At 42.2% G+C, this 18,886-nt stretch overlaps 2 protein-coding genes across 5 annotated transcripts in view; one reads left to right on the forward strand and one right to left on the reverse strand.

Annotated features, from left to right (window-relative positions):
* Window positions 1–3,966, forward strand: part of LOC310999610 (lamin-A-like) — a 35,615-nt gene extending 31,649 nt beyond the window's left edge. For all 4 annotated transcript variants that reach the window (XM_083990103.1, XM_083990101.1, XM_083990102.1 and 1 more), the window contains exons 10-13: window positions 325–444; window positions 545–604; window positions 728–904; window positions 1,897–3,966. In XM_083990103.1, the coding sequence (XP_083846229.1) occupies window positions 325–444; window positions 545–604; window positions 728–904; window positions 1,897–1,932 (393 nt within the window). In that variant the 3' untranslated portion in view covers window positions 1,933–3,966. The remainder of the gene's footprint in view (window positions 1–324; window positions 445–544; window positions 605–727; window positions 905–1,896) is intronic.
* Window positions 3,967–4,056: 90 nt separating this feature from the next.
* pear1 (platelet endothelial aggregation receptor 1) overlaps window positions 4,057–18,886 on the reverse strand; it is a 51,516-nt gene continuing 36,686 nt past the window's right edge. Inside the window, exons 10-23 of the mRNA XM_083989119.1 lie at window positions 18,423–18,597; window positions 18,168–18,288; window positions 17,851–18,014; window positions 16,782–16,884; window positions 15,596–15,748; window positions 15,383–15,514; window positions 15,133–15,264; window positions 14,461–14,583; window positions 11,479–11,697; window positions 10,748–10,857; window positions 9,926–10,052; window positions 9,175–9,237; window positions 7,430–7,624; window positions 4,057–6,002 (exon numbers count right to left, since the gene is read on the reverse strand). Coding sequence (XP_083845245.1) covers window positions 5,851–6,002; window positions 7,430–7,624; window positions 9,175–9,237; window positions 9,926–10,052; window positions 10,748–10,857; window positions 11,479–11,697; window positions 14,461–14,583; window positions 15,133–15,264; window positions 15,383–15,514; window positions 15,596–15,748; window positions 16,782–16,884; window positions 17,851–18,014; window positions 18,168–18,288; window positions 18,423–18,597 — 1,969 coding nt within the window. The 3' untranslated portion in view covers window positions 4,057–5,850. The remainder of the gene's footprint in view (window positions 6,003–7,429; window positions 7,625–9,174; window positions 9,238–9,925; window positions 10,053–10,747; window positions 10,858–11,478; window positions 11,698–14,460; window positions 14,584–15,132; window positions 15,265–15,382; window positions 15,515–15,595; window positions 15,749–16,781; window positions 16,885–17,850; window positions 18,015–18,167; window positions 18,289–18,422; window positions 18,598–18,886) is intronic.

Genomic DNA, 18,886 nt, shown 5'->3' on the forward strand with positions numbered 1-18,886 from the left:
GTGTGTGTGTATGTAAACACCAGTAGCTCTATGGAGATATAGTTTGAGGAACACATAAGGACACATATGATGTGATGCACATTCCTTGGTCACTGGTTACCAAGAAGATTACAGACTAGCATCTATGTAAACTCTGCAGGAGACACATTCATCCCAAACATTTGACTTTTGCAAATGTAGAAGGAAATCGACTTGATCCAGAGTCCACGGCACCTTTTATGTCTTTAATACTTCTTTTCATTTTCCTCTGTTTGTCAGAAGTAGCTCCACTGTTACTTGTTAGATGCTCGATCTCGTATGAAAACTGAACTTTGACCTTTTCAGATCTGGGCTGCATCTGGCGGTGGAACCCACAACCCCCCCACTGACCTGCTGTGGAAGACCCAGAACTCGTGGGGCACTGGCGACCTCCTGCAGACGTCTCTGATCAGCGCCAACGGAGAGGTCTGACTTCACTCATCCTCAGTTGCACATTTCTGTTCCTGTAACTGCAGCAGCTTAACATGTTGTTATTGCCCCCCCCCCCCCCCCCCCCCCCCCACAGGAAATGGCCATGAGGAAAGTGACACGCACCCTCTTCCAGGAGGATGACGATGACGACATGGTAAATTCCTCTATTGAACGCCTCGGTGGATCTTGCATCAGGAACACCGCAGCTCTGGGCTGTGTAACTCCCGATGGAGCTGCAGTGTAAGTAACTCACCTTGTTGCGTGTCTCCCCCTGCAGGGAGCTCACAGCACCAGCGGCGCAGACAACGAGTACAACCTGCGGAGCCGCACGGTCATCTGCGACTCCTGCGGGCAGTCGTCGGACCGCAGCGGAGGTGTCTGCAGCAGCGGCGGAGGTCTACCTGAAGGACTGGTGGGACACCACTTCTTTATGGGCACCAACGAGCCCAGACAGGTACAGAAACTCGCTGTTAAAACACACACACAAGGAGCAGAATATTGCAGAGTTGCACCAATGAACTCCAAAGGTGTGGAAGAAAGTGTAGACAGTGTTTTGATATTGTTGTCAGAACGCTAATGTAAGCACAAATCATGAAATCCTGGAATACAGACACGTTTAAGAAGAGCACTCACAGAAACACATCAGAGTTTAAGTATGAGATTTGTTTTCCTTCCATGCCCACATGTAGAAACACATGATGTAGTGCAGTGCAGTTTGATGATTCTTTAAACATCAAACAGCCACTGAGAATGAGATTAGATGCAAATAAAACCACTTCCCACAAGTTTCTCTGCAGTAGCAATAGCCAACAGTTTGGCTGATGTAGTGTGGAGGTTACAGGAGTCTCACTGTTACTGGATGAATGTCAGTCAGTTCACCTGATGATGAACAGCTACACATGGAACTGAGGAAATGTTCCTAAACATAGTAAATCAACATGTTTCCTTCTGTCTGACATGGATTTGAGGTAAAGAGGAAGGACGAGGCAGCAGGTAGTGAGATGGAGCTTTATAAAGAATTATCACATGTATATGGAAATACAAATGTCCAATTTGGAGTTTCCTCTACCACAATAACACACAGGATGACACACCATTGTTTATTCTCAAAATGGTGTATTATTGGTTGTATAATTTATATGTGTGTTCACAACTCCAGCAATTAAGATAGATGTTTTAAGAAAATATATATCAGGTGTTACCAAACAATGAAAAATGCTCTAACTCATTTGTATTTCTGGGAATCCTCCCAAAGGGCTTCATGAACATCACATTAGTCACTGATGAGAAATGAAAAGAGAAATTCACTGAACCACAGAGTCAGGCGATTCCTTTTTTCCCAAAGATCTCACACACAAATGGTCTCATTGTTAAGCCAGCTCATTTATTTTGGATGGATTTTCCTTTCTCAGTTTTCTCAGTTTTCTGTGTCTCTGTGTCCTTCAGGGTCGTGCCAAGCCGGAGAACTGCTCCATCATGTAAAAACCAAACAGCACCTCACCTGAAGCCACCGCCTCCTGCAGCCCCATGTGGGAGAGAGATTTTCTATTATTGGAACCTTTGTCTTTATTTTTTTACATGATCTTTGTCTTATTTTGTATTCAGATTAATCTCCAGGTTAGATTTGCTTCCAGGTTTTGGCAGAGGGCACAGGATTTTCATATTCCGCTTCTGAGTTTGTATGTTCATGTTATCTTATTGCATGTGTGCTGTGCTATCGCTTGTACTGTATTCTGCTCTGCTCACACACATACACACACACACGCACACACAGAGCTCCATTGACCAGTGCGAGTGCTTCGATCTAAGGTGGGGTTTCACATTTAATGGCCAGGCTGTCAACACTCAACACGCACAGCTAGTGAAACCTGTCAGGAATGAGTCTCTGCAGCCATACAGACAAATGAATCCTGAGGGGTTTGTTAATCATGTTTATCTCCCACCAAATACAGCAAATCTTCATCTAAAAGATGTTTACAGTGGCAATCTATTTTGTTTTTTTCCCTCTCTTTATATTACAGAGAGGCTCAGGCTCTTTGTTGAAAATAGTCCAAAGAAAGCCAAAGTACTGTCAGCTCAGGGTGTACTATACAGCAGCGATTTTGTTTTTCACCTTTTGCCTTAAACAAACACAATGTAGGAAGTCTTCCATGTAGATCTAGATCGTATGGTTGGGCAGCTGTAGCGCACACAGAGAAAATAATTGTTTGAGATGAATATATTTTTTTCTTCTTTTCACAGCGCGGCCCTAGAGAAATATATTTGGTGATATTTTTGAAAGTCTGGAAAGGGATTAGTGTTTGCTGGATAAGTTGAATGTACCTTTGAAAGTGTCTCAACTGCATGGACATTTAAATGCGTTGCCTTATTGTTTTAAGTAATTCCAATTGTGTTTCATCAGGATGATAGAATAATTGTCTACTTGGAGAAGTATCAGGAGTGGGTACCACATTCTTTACTTATAAATTCGGTGCCATATTTCCAGTATATATTTATATGACTTCTCCACTGATTCAAACAGATCAACACTACACTACAACTGTTGCTGCTTTGTACAGAGTGCAACTTCAGTTTTTGAAAACACTTTAACAAGCTTTCTTTTTTACAGAATAAAAATACAATTGTGCCTTCAGAGAACAGAGAAAAAAAGCATCAACAATCACCGTTCTTTGCCCACATGCCTGGTATTGCAGTCTTGTGACTGTCAGCCGTCCTCCGGTTTGTGTGGCTCCTAAAACTGGTCATAAGGGCTTTTTCTTCCTTTCTTTCCTTTTTCCTCAAAGCTTACCGACGTTGCAAATCCCCAGGCATGATTTTTTGGGGATCTGAGTAAGACTGTGGGGTTTGTATACTTTGTGACTTTGGCTTTATGCACTGCTTTTATCAAGGGCCTTGCCAATTATGCACAGCAGCTAGATTTGTGCTGTAGTCTGGCAGCTTAAGTCATTTATCCTCCAAAGAAAAGCATATCAAAGCATTTACGGAAAATACTTGATAGCTGTATGGTATTTTATGTTGTTCTGCCATAATAGATTCCTTTTTTTCTCCTTTGCCTGAAGTAGATGTCCGATTTTGACATTATGACCCCACAGTGCCTTAATAAGTCCATGGCAATCGTCAGAGAGCTTCAAAGATGTTTAGTTTGGCCCTCATGACACAGATTCACAGTTACCGCAGTGCTTGTCTCATATGTACTGTCAGTGTAAATGTATGAGACATAGTAACTGTATGTGATTAATACGTGCACTACTGTAAGCTTGTATGAAATGTCAGTTCTCATGAATTACTTAGAAACTCAGATTTAAACCATGAACGTGTCACATGTCACTAAAACACTTTAAAGGTCCTGACGATGTCACCAAAGGGATTTCTTGTTGCAAGTCTTGAATGCCAAAGTTGTATTTTGCTGAAGGTGGGAATAGTGTCAGATCATAATGATGCTACATTATGGACGTTACATTCAGATGTAATGAATGTCTTTTTTTTCTCGTTGTCTTTTCTTATATAATGCCGAGTAAAAGCTTTTGTCCGGCGGTTGGTTGTTGTGATTATTTCCTTGATTTAGTACAATGTCAGTGAAAACTACTGATCAATAGTGCAGCCATTTTTATTTACATTATTATACACACAGCATGTTCCCATGGTTACATTCAAAAATATATGATCATATGTTAAAAAAAAAAGCTGAAGCTCTACCTGAAACTAAAGCAATTTAAAGCACAATGTACATTCTCTCTGGTACACAGGGTGTCTGTCCTGTCGCTGGCAGGATGATGGTCTGGTTCAGCACCGACAGACAACAGTAAACAATACAACATTGTGTTTCTAATATTATTTCAAGGCAAAACAACGACAAAGATTTAAGAAATGTTGACGCACTTAAAAGTCGTTCAGCTGGTTTCTGTTTTCAAACTTAGTTTGCATAGTTTTAAATTCAACTTTGGCAAAATGACTGATTGACTGATTAAATGGTTAATTCAAGTTTATTACAAAAACACATTTCTCATATTTAGCAGAATGTAGTCATCTGGACAGTTTTTGGTTTATGTAGGTTTCCAAGTTAATTCAATCTTATGTATGTTGCTTCCAGCACTAATTTTCTTAGTTTCATTTAAATTAACAGAAAACCTGCTCATATTGAAGTTATTACCTCAGACATAACATAAAGAAAATGAGAAAAACCTTGTTCTTTTCTGTATTTAGAGTGAACAGGTCCTTTAAAAGCTACTGCTGTCCAACACTGTATTAACATTCATTATGCTGCTTTCATTTGGTTTGACAATAGTTTGTTCACATCATACAGTGTTTGTGTTTACACACTGTTTTTTTAGTGTCTATTTCTGTAAATGTATTTGATCTTCAGTCCCACAAACCCCGTAACAACATGTTCAACTCAAAGTAGGGTTTTCTTCTGCATTACTGTGACGCTGACAATATATTTATTTCTATATTTACAAAGTTTTCCGCTGACAGCAGCAGGAAGTGAGCCACACGTATACTTGTGTCTCCAAATGCCACGTTTGGAATAAACGGTGATAAGGCTGATCATCTTGGTTCACAGGCAGTCAACAACTATTGATACTTTGATGAAGCAAACTGACGTCCTGAATCCTGCACATCAGCGATAAAGAAATATCAATTCCTATTTTTAAAGTCCGTGAAAAGACAAACGCTGTTATTTTCTATCCAAAACTCAGTTCGCTGTAAGACATCATCAAAAATGTCCCATGACATATTCTGTTTCTTTGAGTTTGACAGGGTTTTCTAAAGAGCAGATCAAAACAAAGTCCAGCTGTGATGAGTTCATCCAAAGCTGCCTGTTTAAAAGAGAAAAACTTCAATGACAACATTTGTCAAAGTTTGATTTCTGATCAAAGCGGCCGTTGCATGTGCACAACATCTGATCAGTAGCAAGCAAAATGAGTGGAAAACTTCAATTACAGCATGTTTAGATGAGTTCAAACACATAAACATTCCCTATGTTGCTGCTTTTAACCGTGAAGTCTTTTGGTGTTGGGTTTTTTTTTTCTCTCCCATGGGACGTGAATGCAGCTGAAGCCCCGCTGGCGTCGCCACAGTCCAGCCTTCCTCACCGCAGCCTGCTGGCTCCACACTCTGGATGACAAGTCTGTCACGGTGAAGCTAGTACCACGTTAGCCCACAGAGGGGCAGCGTTGAGTTGAAAAAAGGGAGGGGTGGGGGTGTGGGGGGGTCATCTGCAGTAAACAATGGTTCCTCAGTGGGACGGGGCCTCGCTGCTGCTCTGTGGGTGGTCGACAGCTCTGAGTGTCGGAGAGGAGCAGAAGTTTGCTCTTTGTTTGCGAGCGCAGGCCAGAAATCATCCCCAAAGTGAGGAGGAGGTGCAGGAGGAGGAGGAGGAGGAGGAGGAGGGAAACCTGATCACTGAGGTGATCTCCTGGGAGAGGGGGTCGGGGAGGGGGGGCGGCGGACGGGGGGCAGGTCGTAGTGTCCCGGGATGTGGCTGTTGACAGGGAGGTCGTAGTGGCTCTGAGGGTCCTCGTGTGGAGCGTGGCCCAGGGAGCTCTGACGCTCTGTCAGGGGAAAGATCAACAACACAGATCAACACACAGCAACACCGAGCTTTATATAGTCCTACACACACACACACACACACACTTATATACGTATACGTTACTCAACCACATTTATATCATCCAAAACCTTCTGCACCTTTTTCATGTTTTGGTTTTGGTCTCGGAAACATGGACTTAAACATTTCCTGTCTAAAATAATTAAAGTTTTCAGATTTAATTGTATTTAAATTATATTTACAATATATGTGAATTGTATGTTTCATAATGGTCCAAGCCCTGATCTTCACCCTACCCCTTCACTCGGCCCTGTTAAAAACTGGGGTTTAAGGGGTTTAGCATAGGCAGGCTTTATTATCCAATACTATTTATATTACTATTTACATTTAGATTCAGAATTAGTGTTGATGTTGGAGGAAAAATATATGTAACAGAGTATGATTTAACATTTGCTCCCCATTTTAAAGCTGACACAGAGGCACATGAAACGTCAGCAGTCAGCTCCAAAGGAATTACATAACACATATATATAAATCATCGATTATGCAACGTTTGGTGACACACAGTGGTTGAGAAGTGGGCTAGCAGCTCTTTCCAAAGTAAAGACGAAGCAATCAGAGCAGGAATTACCCAACATCAGGTTTAACTGTATTCATCTTGAAGGTTTTTCTCCTGTCACAATCCTACAGTCTTGGAAAATCAAACAAGCAAAGGACCCCGACTCAGCCAGCACATTATGACCTCAACTTTACATCACAGGTTTTTTAAGTTTATCAATATTTAAGCAGCACTTAAACAGTTTATCCAGTGACGCTCACTGTAGGAGTTCAAACAGGCCAGGAGGTCGACCTTAGTCCACAGTCCTTAGCATTGAATAGAGTGAATGGATTTGTTTATTTTATCTTCTTCTAACTCAGGAAACAGAGTTATATTTCCATGAGTTGAAGGATTCATCTTATCTACAAGGACGCCTGCTCCGCATCATCATCATCATTAGCCTGAGTGCATGTTGTACAGGGGTAATAGTACAAATAGTAAAACATCCTCAGCCGCCTGGAGTTTCCTCTCTCCTGCTCTTCCTCTACCTCTGCACTTCCATGTAAACAGTCGTTCAGCCATCAGGCTGCGCCTTGAGGAAGCTCATCCTCCCCGAGTGTCAGACAGACCACGAGCACAACTCCTGCTCTCAAGTCTCAAGACTGAGAGTTTTTTATTCTGGAGTCTGAACTTAAAGGCTTTAGGAACCTTTGATGGACCCTTCAGTATTTTGGGGGCATTTTATTACAACAGACAGCAAAGATGTGTTTACTTTTTTTCCCCCTTTAACTTCCTCACAATGCTTGAAATTCTTGGGTCTTTATGGAGGCAAACAATAAAAGTGCTCAGACTTGTTGAGCTGTCAACAAACATCTAAACTTCCTCTTCACCTCTGTGTAAGGTCCCCGTGCTGAACGGCGGCGGGCTGATCTCGGTGTACGCTCGCTCTCTGGGCACGGCCGACTTCATCTCCATGTAGCTGCTCTCTGGGGGGCAGAAGGGCAGGCCTGGCAGGTCTTTGATGGTGGCGTACGGGTTCTCGCTGTTCAGAGAGCTGCTGCTCGCCGCCACCGTGTCCTTCAGCTCTGTCGCCACACGGGACACAAAGAGACAGAAGTTAAAAAAGAGACATGTGGAGAGACTGGACCGTCCTGGAGAGTCAGATCACAGCAGGGTCAAAGGTTTAGGTAAAACTCTTCTAGTCATGTTTTATAAAACTATCAACATATCGTCAGTTATCAATAATTTAAATCATTAACATTAAAACTAAGTGTGTGTGAAATTTTACAGTATAACTGTCTCTTTCTCTGCTTGGTTTAAAGGCTTCTCTTCAGCCATATACTAGCAGCTCTTGTTGTTCTAACAGCAGGACTTTGAGTTACACTGCAAAAACTCAAATATCTTACCAAGAATATTTGTCTTATTTCTAGTCAAAATGTCATTTCTAGTCAAAACAAATCTAATTATACAGTACTTACAATAAGACTCATCAAATAAAAAGTAGCTTGTTTTTATACATTTTTTGCTTCTTTCAAGCATATTTTCACTTGAAATAAATAGAAAAATCTGATAGTGGAGCAAGTTTTTCTTCATTATTACAAGCACAAAAAAACTTGCTTTCACTGGCAGATTTCTCTACTTATTGTGAAAATTAGTTTGAAACAAGTAAAAATGATCTAAAGTTATTTAGATTATTTTTAGGTGATGAGTCTTATTTTAAGTGGAAAGAGATTAGTTTTGACTAGAAATTAGACATTTTGACAAGAAATAGAAAGTTTTGAGTTTTTGCAGTATAAATGCTAACATCATGCATGCTAACCTGCTGACTTTTCCTCAGAGAACTGAGGCTAACTGGCCAATCAGCACAGCCCATCATCACACCCCATAGGTTAAATGTCATTCAGTCAGGGGCTGTCAGTCACCCAGTTACTGGATGGGCTGGGCGCTTGTGGCGCCGGAAACCGACAGTGTTGTGGGCCGGTCTGGGCCTAAACTGCCAGGGCTGAGTTTTTGCCCCATTCCACCCCGAGCACAGCAGTGGCTGATGGGAATGTTGTTAGTTTTGTAGGTATTAACCCATAAAGCAAAGTACTGGACAAATCGAATTCAGATTTTTGACATGATGACTTTCAGACTTTCAGACTTTCAGACTTTAGACATTTATTGTCCCTCTAGGGAAATTCTTTTTCACATGACCATTTACATTTCTTTTCACCAGACACATACAAACACACACAAATTACAAATTACATGACCCTAGATGAAAAGTCAGGGGGTCACCAGCTAGAGTTTCCCCCTAAAGCCAGCTGCAGGGCCAATAGGATTCATCCTGAAGGCACCATGAATGTCTGCACAAATTTTCCTTGCACTCCATCCAATAGTTGTGAAGATATTTCAAAGTTATATTCTTTGAGATTACATTTTCAAAGTTACAACTGACTAAATTTGCTTTATGGGTATACACCAGGAGAAATCCATCTTAAAAGGATAAAAAAATGTGTGTTAATGTAGCAAATAATCAGGTAATTGTGTAGTTTTATGTAGCATCACGTTGCTGATGTACTTCTGATGTTCCTACTTCTCAACAGTGGGTCACAGCAGAGGGAAAAAGAGTGAAAACAGGGCGATAAACTACCTTTGCTGTAATATTTTCCGAGGCTGGCGCTGTAGCTGTAGCTCCGATCGATTCCAAAAGCTCCTGTAAACAATAAAAGACAAATCTGGCATCTTCATTTTCGTTTATGGCAAACTAATCAGGGGCAGATAAAACCGCTTTGGAAACCTGCAAAATCAATACCAGGTGAGTGAACGCTGGCAACGCAGCCAACGCTTTTTATGAAGCCCTTATTATTTTTATAGTCTCGTATCAGATGTGCGTTGTTGACCAAAGTGTTTTTCTGTCCAAAGGAAATGTAATGGTCGATAAAGTTTCCTGTAGACTGTATAAAAAAATGTACTTTCTAAGTTTTCTTTCTGGACAACCTTGAGTTGAAAATCTACAGTTATCCTTTTGTGGTGAGAATATATTTTTATATTTGAAGGCCATTATCAACAGAGCTATCTTTATCCTGAAGCTACTGATAGCTGATACTGGTATTCTCTGTTTTTAAGAATGATTCTCTTACAACCACTTCAGCGTCTAAGGAAATCCATTTAGGTGTTGTTAGCAGAAGGTTACATTAGCAGTAGTTGCAGGTTTTACTGATTAATTTTATGTAGCTGTGGTCAGAAGGTCAGGAAACCAGCTTCTTACTTTTATTGGCTTGTAAATGTTAATCCACTTATTTCATTTTTCACTCTAACAGCTGCAGGTTTCTCTGCTGTCTGTGTCTACGCTTCAAATGTTAAGCGACTGGATCGGGCAGCGGAGAGTGGCTCAGACCCACCTGAGTCTTTGCGAGGCTCGTGGTGTTTCCAGTCTGCGGGGAGAGTGGCGTTGCTCTCAACCCCAAACAGCCCCCGCCTCTCCCGCTCCATGTTTTTCACACTGCAGAACAGCTGGTTATTGGTATTCTGTAGGAGAGACAGAATAAAAAACCAATCAGAACTCAAGGTAAATGCAAAGAGCTGTTTGCTGCATCTACTTTTTTTAAAGGGATAGTTCACCCAAAATTCAAATTTCACTCATTATCTACTCACCCTCATGTCGACATGTCTGTGCCTTCTCGGAGTTACGGGGGGGGGGGGGAATGGATACCACTTTTCTTCGTCCAAAAAGACACACCAAAAAACATCCAAATACCTCCATACTGCTCGTCTGTAATGTCCCTCTTGTATTGAAGCCCCAACATGAGAAATTGTTCCATCGGTCAGTGCAAATCACGCGAGATTTGCACTGACACAGGAAGAGCAGTGAACTGAGACACTGGGAGCTTCTGCTACAAACAAGCTTAAAATATATACAATTTCTCATGTCGGGGCTTCAATACAAGAGGGACATTACAGACGAGCAGTATGGAGGTATTTGGATGTTTTTTGGTGTGTCTTTTTGCACGAAGAAAAGTGATATCCATTTACAACCATTATATGGACAAATACTGCCGCGCGGACCCCCCCGTAACTCCAAGAAGGCACGGAGGACTCTGAAAATTCTCACAGCTCTAAGTTGACATGAGGGTGAGTAGATAATGAGTGAAATTTGAATTTTGGGTGAAGTATCCCTTTAATGTCATATGATTCAGTAGCCCTGAATGAACCGTGACACTCACCTTGATAGTGCGGTCGTGGTTGTTGGGGAGGTGCGGCAGCGGAGGCCTGTTCTGGCTCAGTGTGTGGTAGCTGGGGTTGGAGTAGTAGTGGTGGTAACTGTGAGGAACATCTGCAGGCCAAAAACAAACACATGGATTCACATCTGCCGCAATGAAGTTACCTCAAGGTCAATAAAAAGCATCTCTGTGGATCACTAATTAAAACAACACAACCATGAGACAGGAGCAAAAACCACTTCAATAAGCACCAATAAGAAACGTCAAAATATGATAATAAATTCATAGGAAATGCCAGAGAGAACCTAAATGTTTTCCCAGTCCATCATATTGCAGTTGGGCCTTTTAAGATACGCTTCACATCAGTTTGAAATCAATAAAACATTAAACAGGAACACGCCTTCCTGTCAGAAGCAGCGATGACATTTACAGGAAATGTGATCTCAGATTCTGCAAACAGCACAGAGGCTCTGGACTTTAACATGGTGTCACCTGTTACAACATCTAATTTGTCCATCATAAATAAAAATGGTGGATGTTTTGCCTTAAGGATTCATCAAAAAATAAAAAAAAACACAACACACAATCTCTAAATTTGTGACAAACATGCATTCATGTCCTCATGTGCTGTAGCTTCAGTGAAGGAAACTGTACATTTCCTGCTACAGTGAGCAAATAGTGACTGATCTCTTGGTGTACGAGTCGTTACAACCGCTGTCTCTGCTGTACTGTACCTGGAACAGCGTATTCTGAGTTGACAGTGCGGCTGGTGGAGAAGGAGACGGTCGGCGTGTTGTTCTGCTTGTCCTTCTGCCGGCGGCGGTAGAGCAGCAGCAGAGCCAGCAGCAGCACCACCAGGATGACCAGCACAACGATGCCGCTGATGGCCCCCCACGACTCTCTCTCGCCGGGGGGCAGGGGCACCATGACGCTGCCTGACTGCTCAGGTGCTTCTGTCAAACAGGGCAAGTAGAGCTGTTAGAGAAGCTTTCATTCAATCATTTTATACTTTTACAGTGTTTTGTTTTAAGTGTTGATGCACAACGGGATTTATTTGTGTTTTTTATTACCATATTGATACAGTTTCACATCTCTCCCAGGTTTCTGTCTGGAGGTCTACAGTAGTAACAACATTTGGTAAATCAGAAGAGAGGATCTGATCTTCTCTTCTGATTGATTTAATAAAATATCACGATTTCAGGGAAACAGTGACTGCTTTGTTGTGACATCACAGAGTTACAGAAGTCCTGCCAGCTCATTTTTAGACTCAGTTTATGAATGTAGGCTGTGTTTATTTGTCTATAGACTGAGGCTTTGATACTTTAACAGCATCAACAAGATGAGCTTTATAATTAAAAAAAACTAGGGCCGGGACTCGATTAAAAAAATTAATCGAATTAATCAGAGGCGTTGTAATTAATTAATCGCAATTAATCGCATTTTAATCGCATATAAATATTTGACCTGAGCTTTTTTTTCACATGGATTTTAGTATACCATTGAATGACTGAATACATAAGCTTAAGCAACAAAACATTGTTTTTTTTCAAGGTGGTACTTAAAGCAGATATCAGCTTCACGGCCGTTTCGGCTAATGCTGCGTTCAAGGCAGGCTTTTGAAACCGTAAGTTACAGCTTCAAGTCACAACTACGACTTGGTAGCGTTCCAGGTAACCCGTAGCTCGTGTTTTTACCATCCTGTTGTCTGTGGAAGTTCCCTATAACGGCCACTCGTAACTTCCGACCCGTGAACTCGTACCAGATCGAACTGGTATGACTTCACAGGAAGGAAAAACACAAAGTACGAGTTTCTTTGAACGCACCATGAGTTAGCAGCCCCCGCCCTTGTCAGGCATCAATTGGTCCTCGTGCTACGTCACCACATTCACGCGCATCCCTTGGCTGCACACACAGCCCTTCATGCCGTTCTCTCTCCTCATTGGATAACACTTGTATCCCACAAGGAAAATTTTCTCCTCGGGTTACAGCAGAGCAAAGTGACGGAGAGACTCGTGTTTAGGCTGAAATACTTCATGTAAGTGATTGCTGACGGAAAATAGGACTATTTAGGACTTATATTAACAAAAAAATTCCACTGATATCTGCTTTAACCAAGACCAACAGACTAGGGATGCAAATTATCAATTAATTCATTATTAATATTTGATACATACAGATTAAATGGTCTTTCCTGCCAATACACTATGATGATTACTGTAGTATTTAACTAGGCTACTTAAATCACAGTAGCATAAACTGATTTGTTGAACTCAGCCTGATGTAAACATTAATAAAACTCAGTAACCAATCACACAGGCAGCTCCATGTTGTCCCTGTGTGATGTTCAGGGACAGGTCAGGACAGTCTGAAGACAGACAGCTCTGAGGTTGAAGTCTTATGCACCATGAAACACTGACAGGTCTGTAGGTCTTGACCACATATCTGCTGTTCAGCTGCAGCAAAGGAAACTCCGCTGTTCTCAGCTTCCCCGCGACGAGCGCTTTTTTTTTTTTTTTTTTTTTTTTTAAACACGCCCTCCCTTCCCAGAGCAGAGCGCGCAAGCAACAAGCCTGCTGCTGCCTGCAGAAACTGAATGTGGAGTAAAATGTCATATTCACAGTCACAACTTCCACAATAAAACCAAAGATTACCTGTTCAACATGAACTCAGCACCGCTGCTGCAGCAGCCTGAGCGGGCCTCTCTGCACCGCGGCGCCGCGGAGCTCCAGGCCCCGACTCTTCCTGCTCCTCTCCCCCAGACACAGGACCCCATCCTGGGTCACCCAGCGCGAGGAGTCTCCCTGTAGCATGAGGCTGTGCTCGGCGCTAGCCTACTAATAGCGGCGGCGCCGGTCCCGATGCCGCCGCTGTGCACCAGCTGCCGGTAACGAGGCGGAGCCAGTTGCCGTCGTCGCCGTCCCTGGCAACAGGACCGCGGCGACCGCTGGTACGAGCAGCGCCGCCATTAGCAGCTATTAGCACAGCCTCATGCATGCTACAGGGAGACTCCTCGCGCTGGGTGACCGGCCACAGGGTGCTGTGTCTGGGGGAGAGGAGCAGAAAGACCGGGGCCTGGAGCTCCGCGGCGCCGCAGTGCAGAGAGACCCGCTCAGGCTGCGGCTCAGCAGGGCGCGTGTATATCGGACCACAGGACCATAATCGCTGTATAAATGATGTAAATAATAATTACCAATGCTCCAAATTGTAGACCATAGCTTTAACTCGTTACTCACTGGTTTCTTAGCGATGGTACAGCCTGAGGCCAGTATACAACAGGTAACAGTGTTGTTGTCTCTTTTCACCTCCTCTCTCCCTTGCAGTGATCAGTGCATGGATGTTTTTAACAGTGTCGGCGGCTTGTTAGATGATTGTGCTCCAGTGTAATCAGTACGCCTGAAACTCATCCAGTGAGAAACGTTATGCGGTGCAAAATAAGTGTGATTAAAATGCGTTAATTTCTTTAACGCGTTAATGTTTGTGTAATTAATTAATCGTAATTAACGCGTTAAAGTCCCGGCCCTAAAAAAAACACATATAAATCCATTATTATACAATATGAGACCTTTAACTTTCTACCTCTGAGAAAGGACAGACATAGCCATTCAGACAAGGACTTAATGACAAAAGGTTTACATACTGTATGTGAAGTGGCAGATTATCAGGCAGGTGTGAGCTCCTACATTTATGAAAAGCCTGTTTGTCTGTTTGTTGAATACCTTGTTTGCAGTCGTCTCCTCCACTTTCACAAACACAGTCTCCAGTGAATCGGTCACAGATGAGGTTGGCTGGACAGGAGCAGGTCTGAGTACAGAACGGGCCGAAGCGTCCAGGGCTGCAGGCTGAAAAACACACGGTACTCACATCTTATCATCCATGCAACCATAATGTGTGGGCACATTATTTCACCAAATTTGTGGCAACTGCTGCGACACTAAATACAACAATATTCAGTTCTATTTTGCAATGTCTCTGAAGTCATTTTAATTTGAAATTTGGAGAAAATTTGAGCTGCAATGATTGTCTGATCAACAAGACAGAAAATCAGTTAAGACTTTTAATAATTATTTATATTTCCAGCAAACGGATTTCACCTCCTACAATGTGAGGATTTTCTCTGTCACAGTTACTTAATTTGTTGGTTGTATGAAACAAGTCATTCATTATTACCTTGGCTTGTGGGAAACAGTAACAAGATTTTCCCACTTTAATTTTCTCACATTTCACAGAGCAAATGATTGCTTATTACACAGATTAATTGATGACAGCGAGGAAAATGTAAAGCAAATTATACCAAAGGATCCAGCGATCGACTGAACTGTCCTCAGAGCAGTTATATTTTAAATGTGAGCTGTTTTTCTAGTCGCTGTATGAACTCATGTGGCACTCACGTATGGAGCAGTCAGTCGCAGTCCAGCCAGGCAGACATTCACAGTGACCGTCCCGGTGGTCGCACGTCGAGTTGTTGGCACATTTAATGCACACTTCAGAGCACTGTTTACCATAGTAACCAGCTGGACAAACTGCAAAACACACAATGCACCTTATTGAATGACATCCACTTCTGATATGAAGGCTGAATGAAGATTTTCTTCTTCAACTCTTAGAGAATGTTTATTTACAGAGGTCACACACACCGACCTTGATCACAGTTGTGTCCCGTGTATCCAGGCAGGCAGTCACACTCTCCCGTCACATGATGGCAGCGGTACGTCTGTCCACAGGACGGGCAGGACGAGCTGCACTGCTCGCCATACATCCCAGCTCTGCATTCTGGTGGACACAGATAAAAGAGTGAGCCGGGCGGGGCCAGATGTTACTACACAGCAAAACCCACGTCACCTCAACACTCACTGTTCTGGCAGGTGACTCCCCAGTAACCGGGACGACACACGCACGCTCCGTTTTCCCTCAAGCAAGTGTCACTGTTGGGACAATGCTTGAAACAGGTCTGGTTACAGTGGCGCCCCCACAAGCCCTCTGAACACGGCTCACTGCAGCGGGGACCTGGACGACGACGAGAGAGGGGAATGATGAGAGAAGCAGTGAAACCTGGTCTGTTACAACTGATGAGCAGTGAAAGGAATTTCATGAGTGGTGTGACAATGAGAAACTGACGTTATGAGATAATGAGATTAGGGAGCTGACTGCCAAAATATATATATTCATGTGTCAAAAATTAAGAGAAGTATGGTTTGATGTTTTTGTTCCTTTTTAAAAAGTTGTTGTTTGGCAGTTAATTCGGAAATATGGTGCCTCGGTGTCCTTAAACGCATCAGCAGCAGTTAAGTTTTATTACATTTCTTTCTTTCAGCTGAATTACAATGCAATCAATGGTGCAATGAAACAATGTGCAGATGTTTAATAAGCAACATTTTGAAATATATGTACAATTTTATGGAACTTTATTCATCTATATCACTGCACTACAGTATTTTACATAAACATACAAAACGTGTGATTATAAAATAGAAGGCACAGGTAAAGTGTAAAACACTCATCTGTGTAAATAAAGTAATTAAATTGGCTAAATTCTGACAAATTACAACAGTAACATGATACATTAATGTATTATAAAATTAAAATTAACTTTTAATATTTTAAGTATATTACCTGATTTTACTTGAGGAAAATGTCACTTTTTCTAAGGTTTTGGGTGAAGGAAATGTATTTGTGTATTGTACAGTATTGTAAGTAAATATACAAATAGTACTTCAGAGAATGGCATAAGTACAAACAATTTGTTGACTGTGATTGCTTATTTACCCTATAGAAATGATAAAATAAAAGATAAAGGCTGCATGAGAAGCACAACATCAGACCTATGCAAGTGGAAATCTTTTGTATGGTTAAAAAGGCTTGACATAAATGTAGGTTATTTCAAGTTAGGGACACACATTCAGTCTCAGTGCTGGTCCTTCAGCTCAGACAGCAGTGTGATCAGAATCAAACCTGTGGCTCGCTCATTTCTGTTGGACCAGACTTATCTGTGATACAAAAGCCAAACTGGCAGCGAGACCAGGAGGACGTCATCACTTACCCCACCATCCTGGCAGACAGTGGCACTCCCCGGTGGTTGCTTGGCAGCCGTCGGCATGAACACAATCACACCTCTTCAGGCAGCTTGGCCCAAATGAGCCCATCTGCACATGTGAACAAATGCCAACGGGCACAGAATTGTCAGGGGAATCTCTTCGACATTCGGCCAACACAGTCAGAGTCAGACAAAATACTACACTGGCAGTGTGTTGTCATATAGACAACCTGGTGGGCTGGCGTGGCAAAGGCAAGTGGGCGACACTTCCAAACCTCAGATTAAAGCGTACAGGGTGAGGGTGAGGTAAGGGATGAAAAGCTGGACAACGTTTCTACAAACTGTCCAACCAGAACAAACACGTTCTGTCTAATTATCAACCTCATGATTTGTGTTGAGTCTTATCAGAGATAGTGGCTCATTTGTCTACTCCACTTGACATAGAATAAATATGTGGTGCACTTAGTGTTTCATGTCTTCGTGTTTTCACAGTGCTGTATTTGAATGCAGGACATTTTGCAGGAGTGACGCAAACAAAGAATGAGCAACAAAGCTGATATTTTCATTACACTGTGTCCAAATCTGCACTTCACAGCCCCCTGTATTTCTGATTTTATCTTATATTTCATTTCATTATATGTGTGAATACAGTATAGTATATTCAAATATTCAGAATTGTATGCACTAAATGTATTTAAATACATTTGTAATTTATCTTTCCATTCGCAGTTTTTACAGTGTTTTTTTTATTTTATTTTTTACTAAAGTCTTTATTGACCAACATACATGTGTCAATGTGCAAATTTTATAAAAGGAAACAGATTTATGGTTTGTATTGATCCCCTAGCTTTCAATTTGAAAACCTGGTGGTACAATCTACTCTCTGTGCAAGGAAGTGGGTTCCTATATTTGTTTTAGAAAAAAAAACATCTTGAATTACAGGAATTCCCAACAACAGTTACACCATTATGTCTAGTTTGACATCTTCAGGATGAATCTGCCCACTTCCTTTCTACCTGCTGCAAAAAATACAAATGACAGAAGCTGATAATAAGCCTCATTTCCAGGCACTTACGGGGCATGGTTGGTCACAGCGCGCCCCCTGCCAGCCGGCGATGCAGGTGCAGGATCCATCTGCAGGGTTACATTTTGCCCCGTTGGCGCAGTGGCAGGTGGCGTTGCATCCTGGGCCCCAGGTTCCCTCAGAGCAGGGGGTGGAACAGTCGGACCCTCGCCAGCCTGCAGACATACAAGGGAGTGGGACCGTCAGCCTGGCTTTATGGTCCATCTAAAGTTCATTCACCAGTTTTGCTCCAGGTAGCCTATTTATCAGTCAAATATTCAATAGTCCCTCTGTGTATGTGTGTTTTTGAATCCATCTTAGTGTTTTACCCTCTTTGCAGAAGCAGTTTCCGTCAACTGGTGAGCAGTCGATAAAGTTTTTACAGGAACACTCAAGGGAGCAGTTCTTTCCGTAGGTCCCACTTTTACATTGACTCTCACAGTGAGGCCCCTGCAACAGAAAATAACATTACCTTAAATAAAGCAGATAATATGTGAGATCTTAATGTTGCATGTAGGCCACAGTAAAAATAGTTAAAGTCATTAGGTCTAAGAGCAGTGAGTCAGTTTGTAGCTAAGTCTCACCTTGAACCCGGGGGCACACTGACATTGGCCAGTGGCGCTGTCACACACCCCTCCATTCACACACAGACACGGCTCCAGGCAACCGTGACCGTAGAAACCATGAGCACACGTCTCATTACAGTACAGTCCCGCCCAGCCTGGCTGGCACGTGCACTCTCCTTTCATTGGATGGCAGCTGAGCAATAGAAACAGAAGAAACCATCACACACACACACCAAGACAAAAATAGTGTGTGCCAGTGTAGAAAGATAAAACACTAGAAGAAAAAAAAAAGTCAAAATAATGGGTTCATCACTGAGGATGCGTCTGAGCTGTACCATTAGGGTGTATGAAATAACTAAAATAATGCTCAAAAAATTAAATACAATCATAAAAAGTATAAAACTACAGGAAAATGTATGAAAAGTGCTTGTAAAAAAAAAAAAAAATGCATAACACAAGGTGTGCTTTGGGTGTTCCCTTAG

Source organism: Trachurus trachurus, assembly GCF_905171665.1.
Source record: "Trachurus trachurus genome assembly, chromosome: 16".
Lineage (NCBI taxonomy): Eukaryota > Metazoa > Chordata > Actinopteri > Carangiformes > Carangidae > Trachurus > Trachurus trachurus.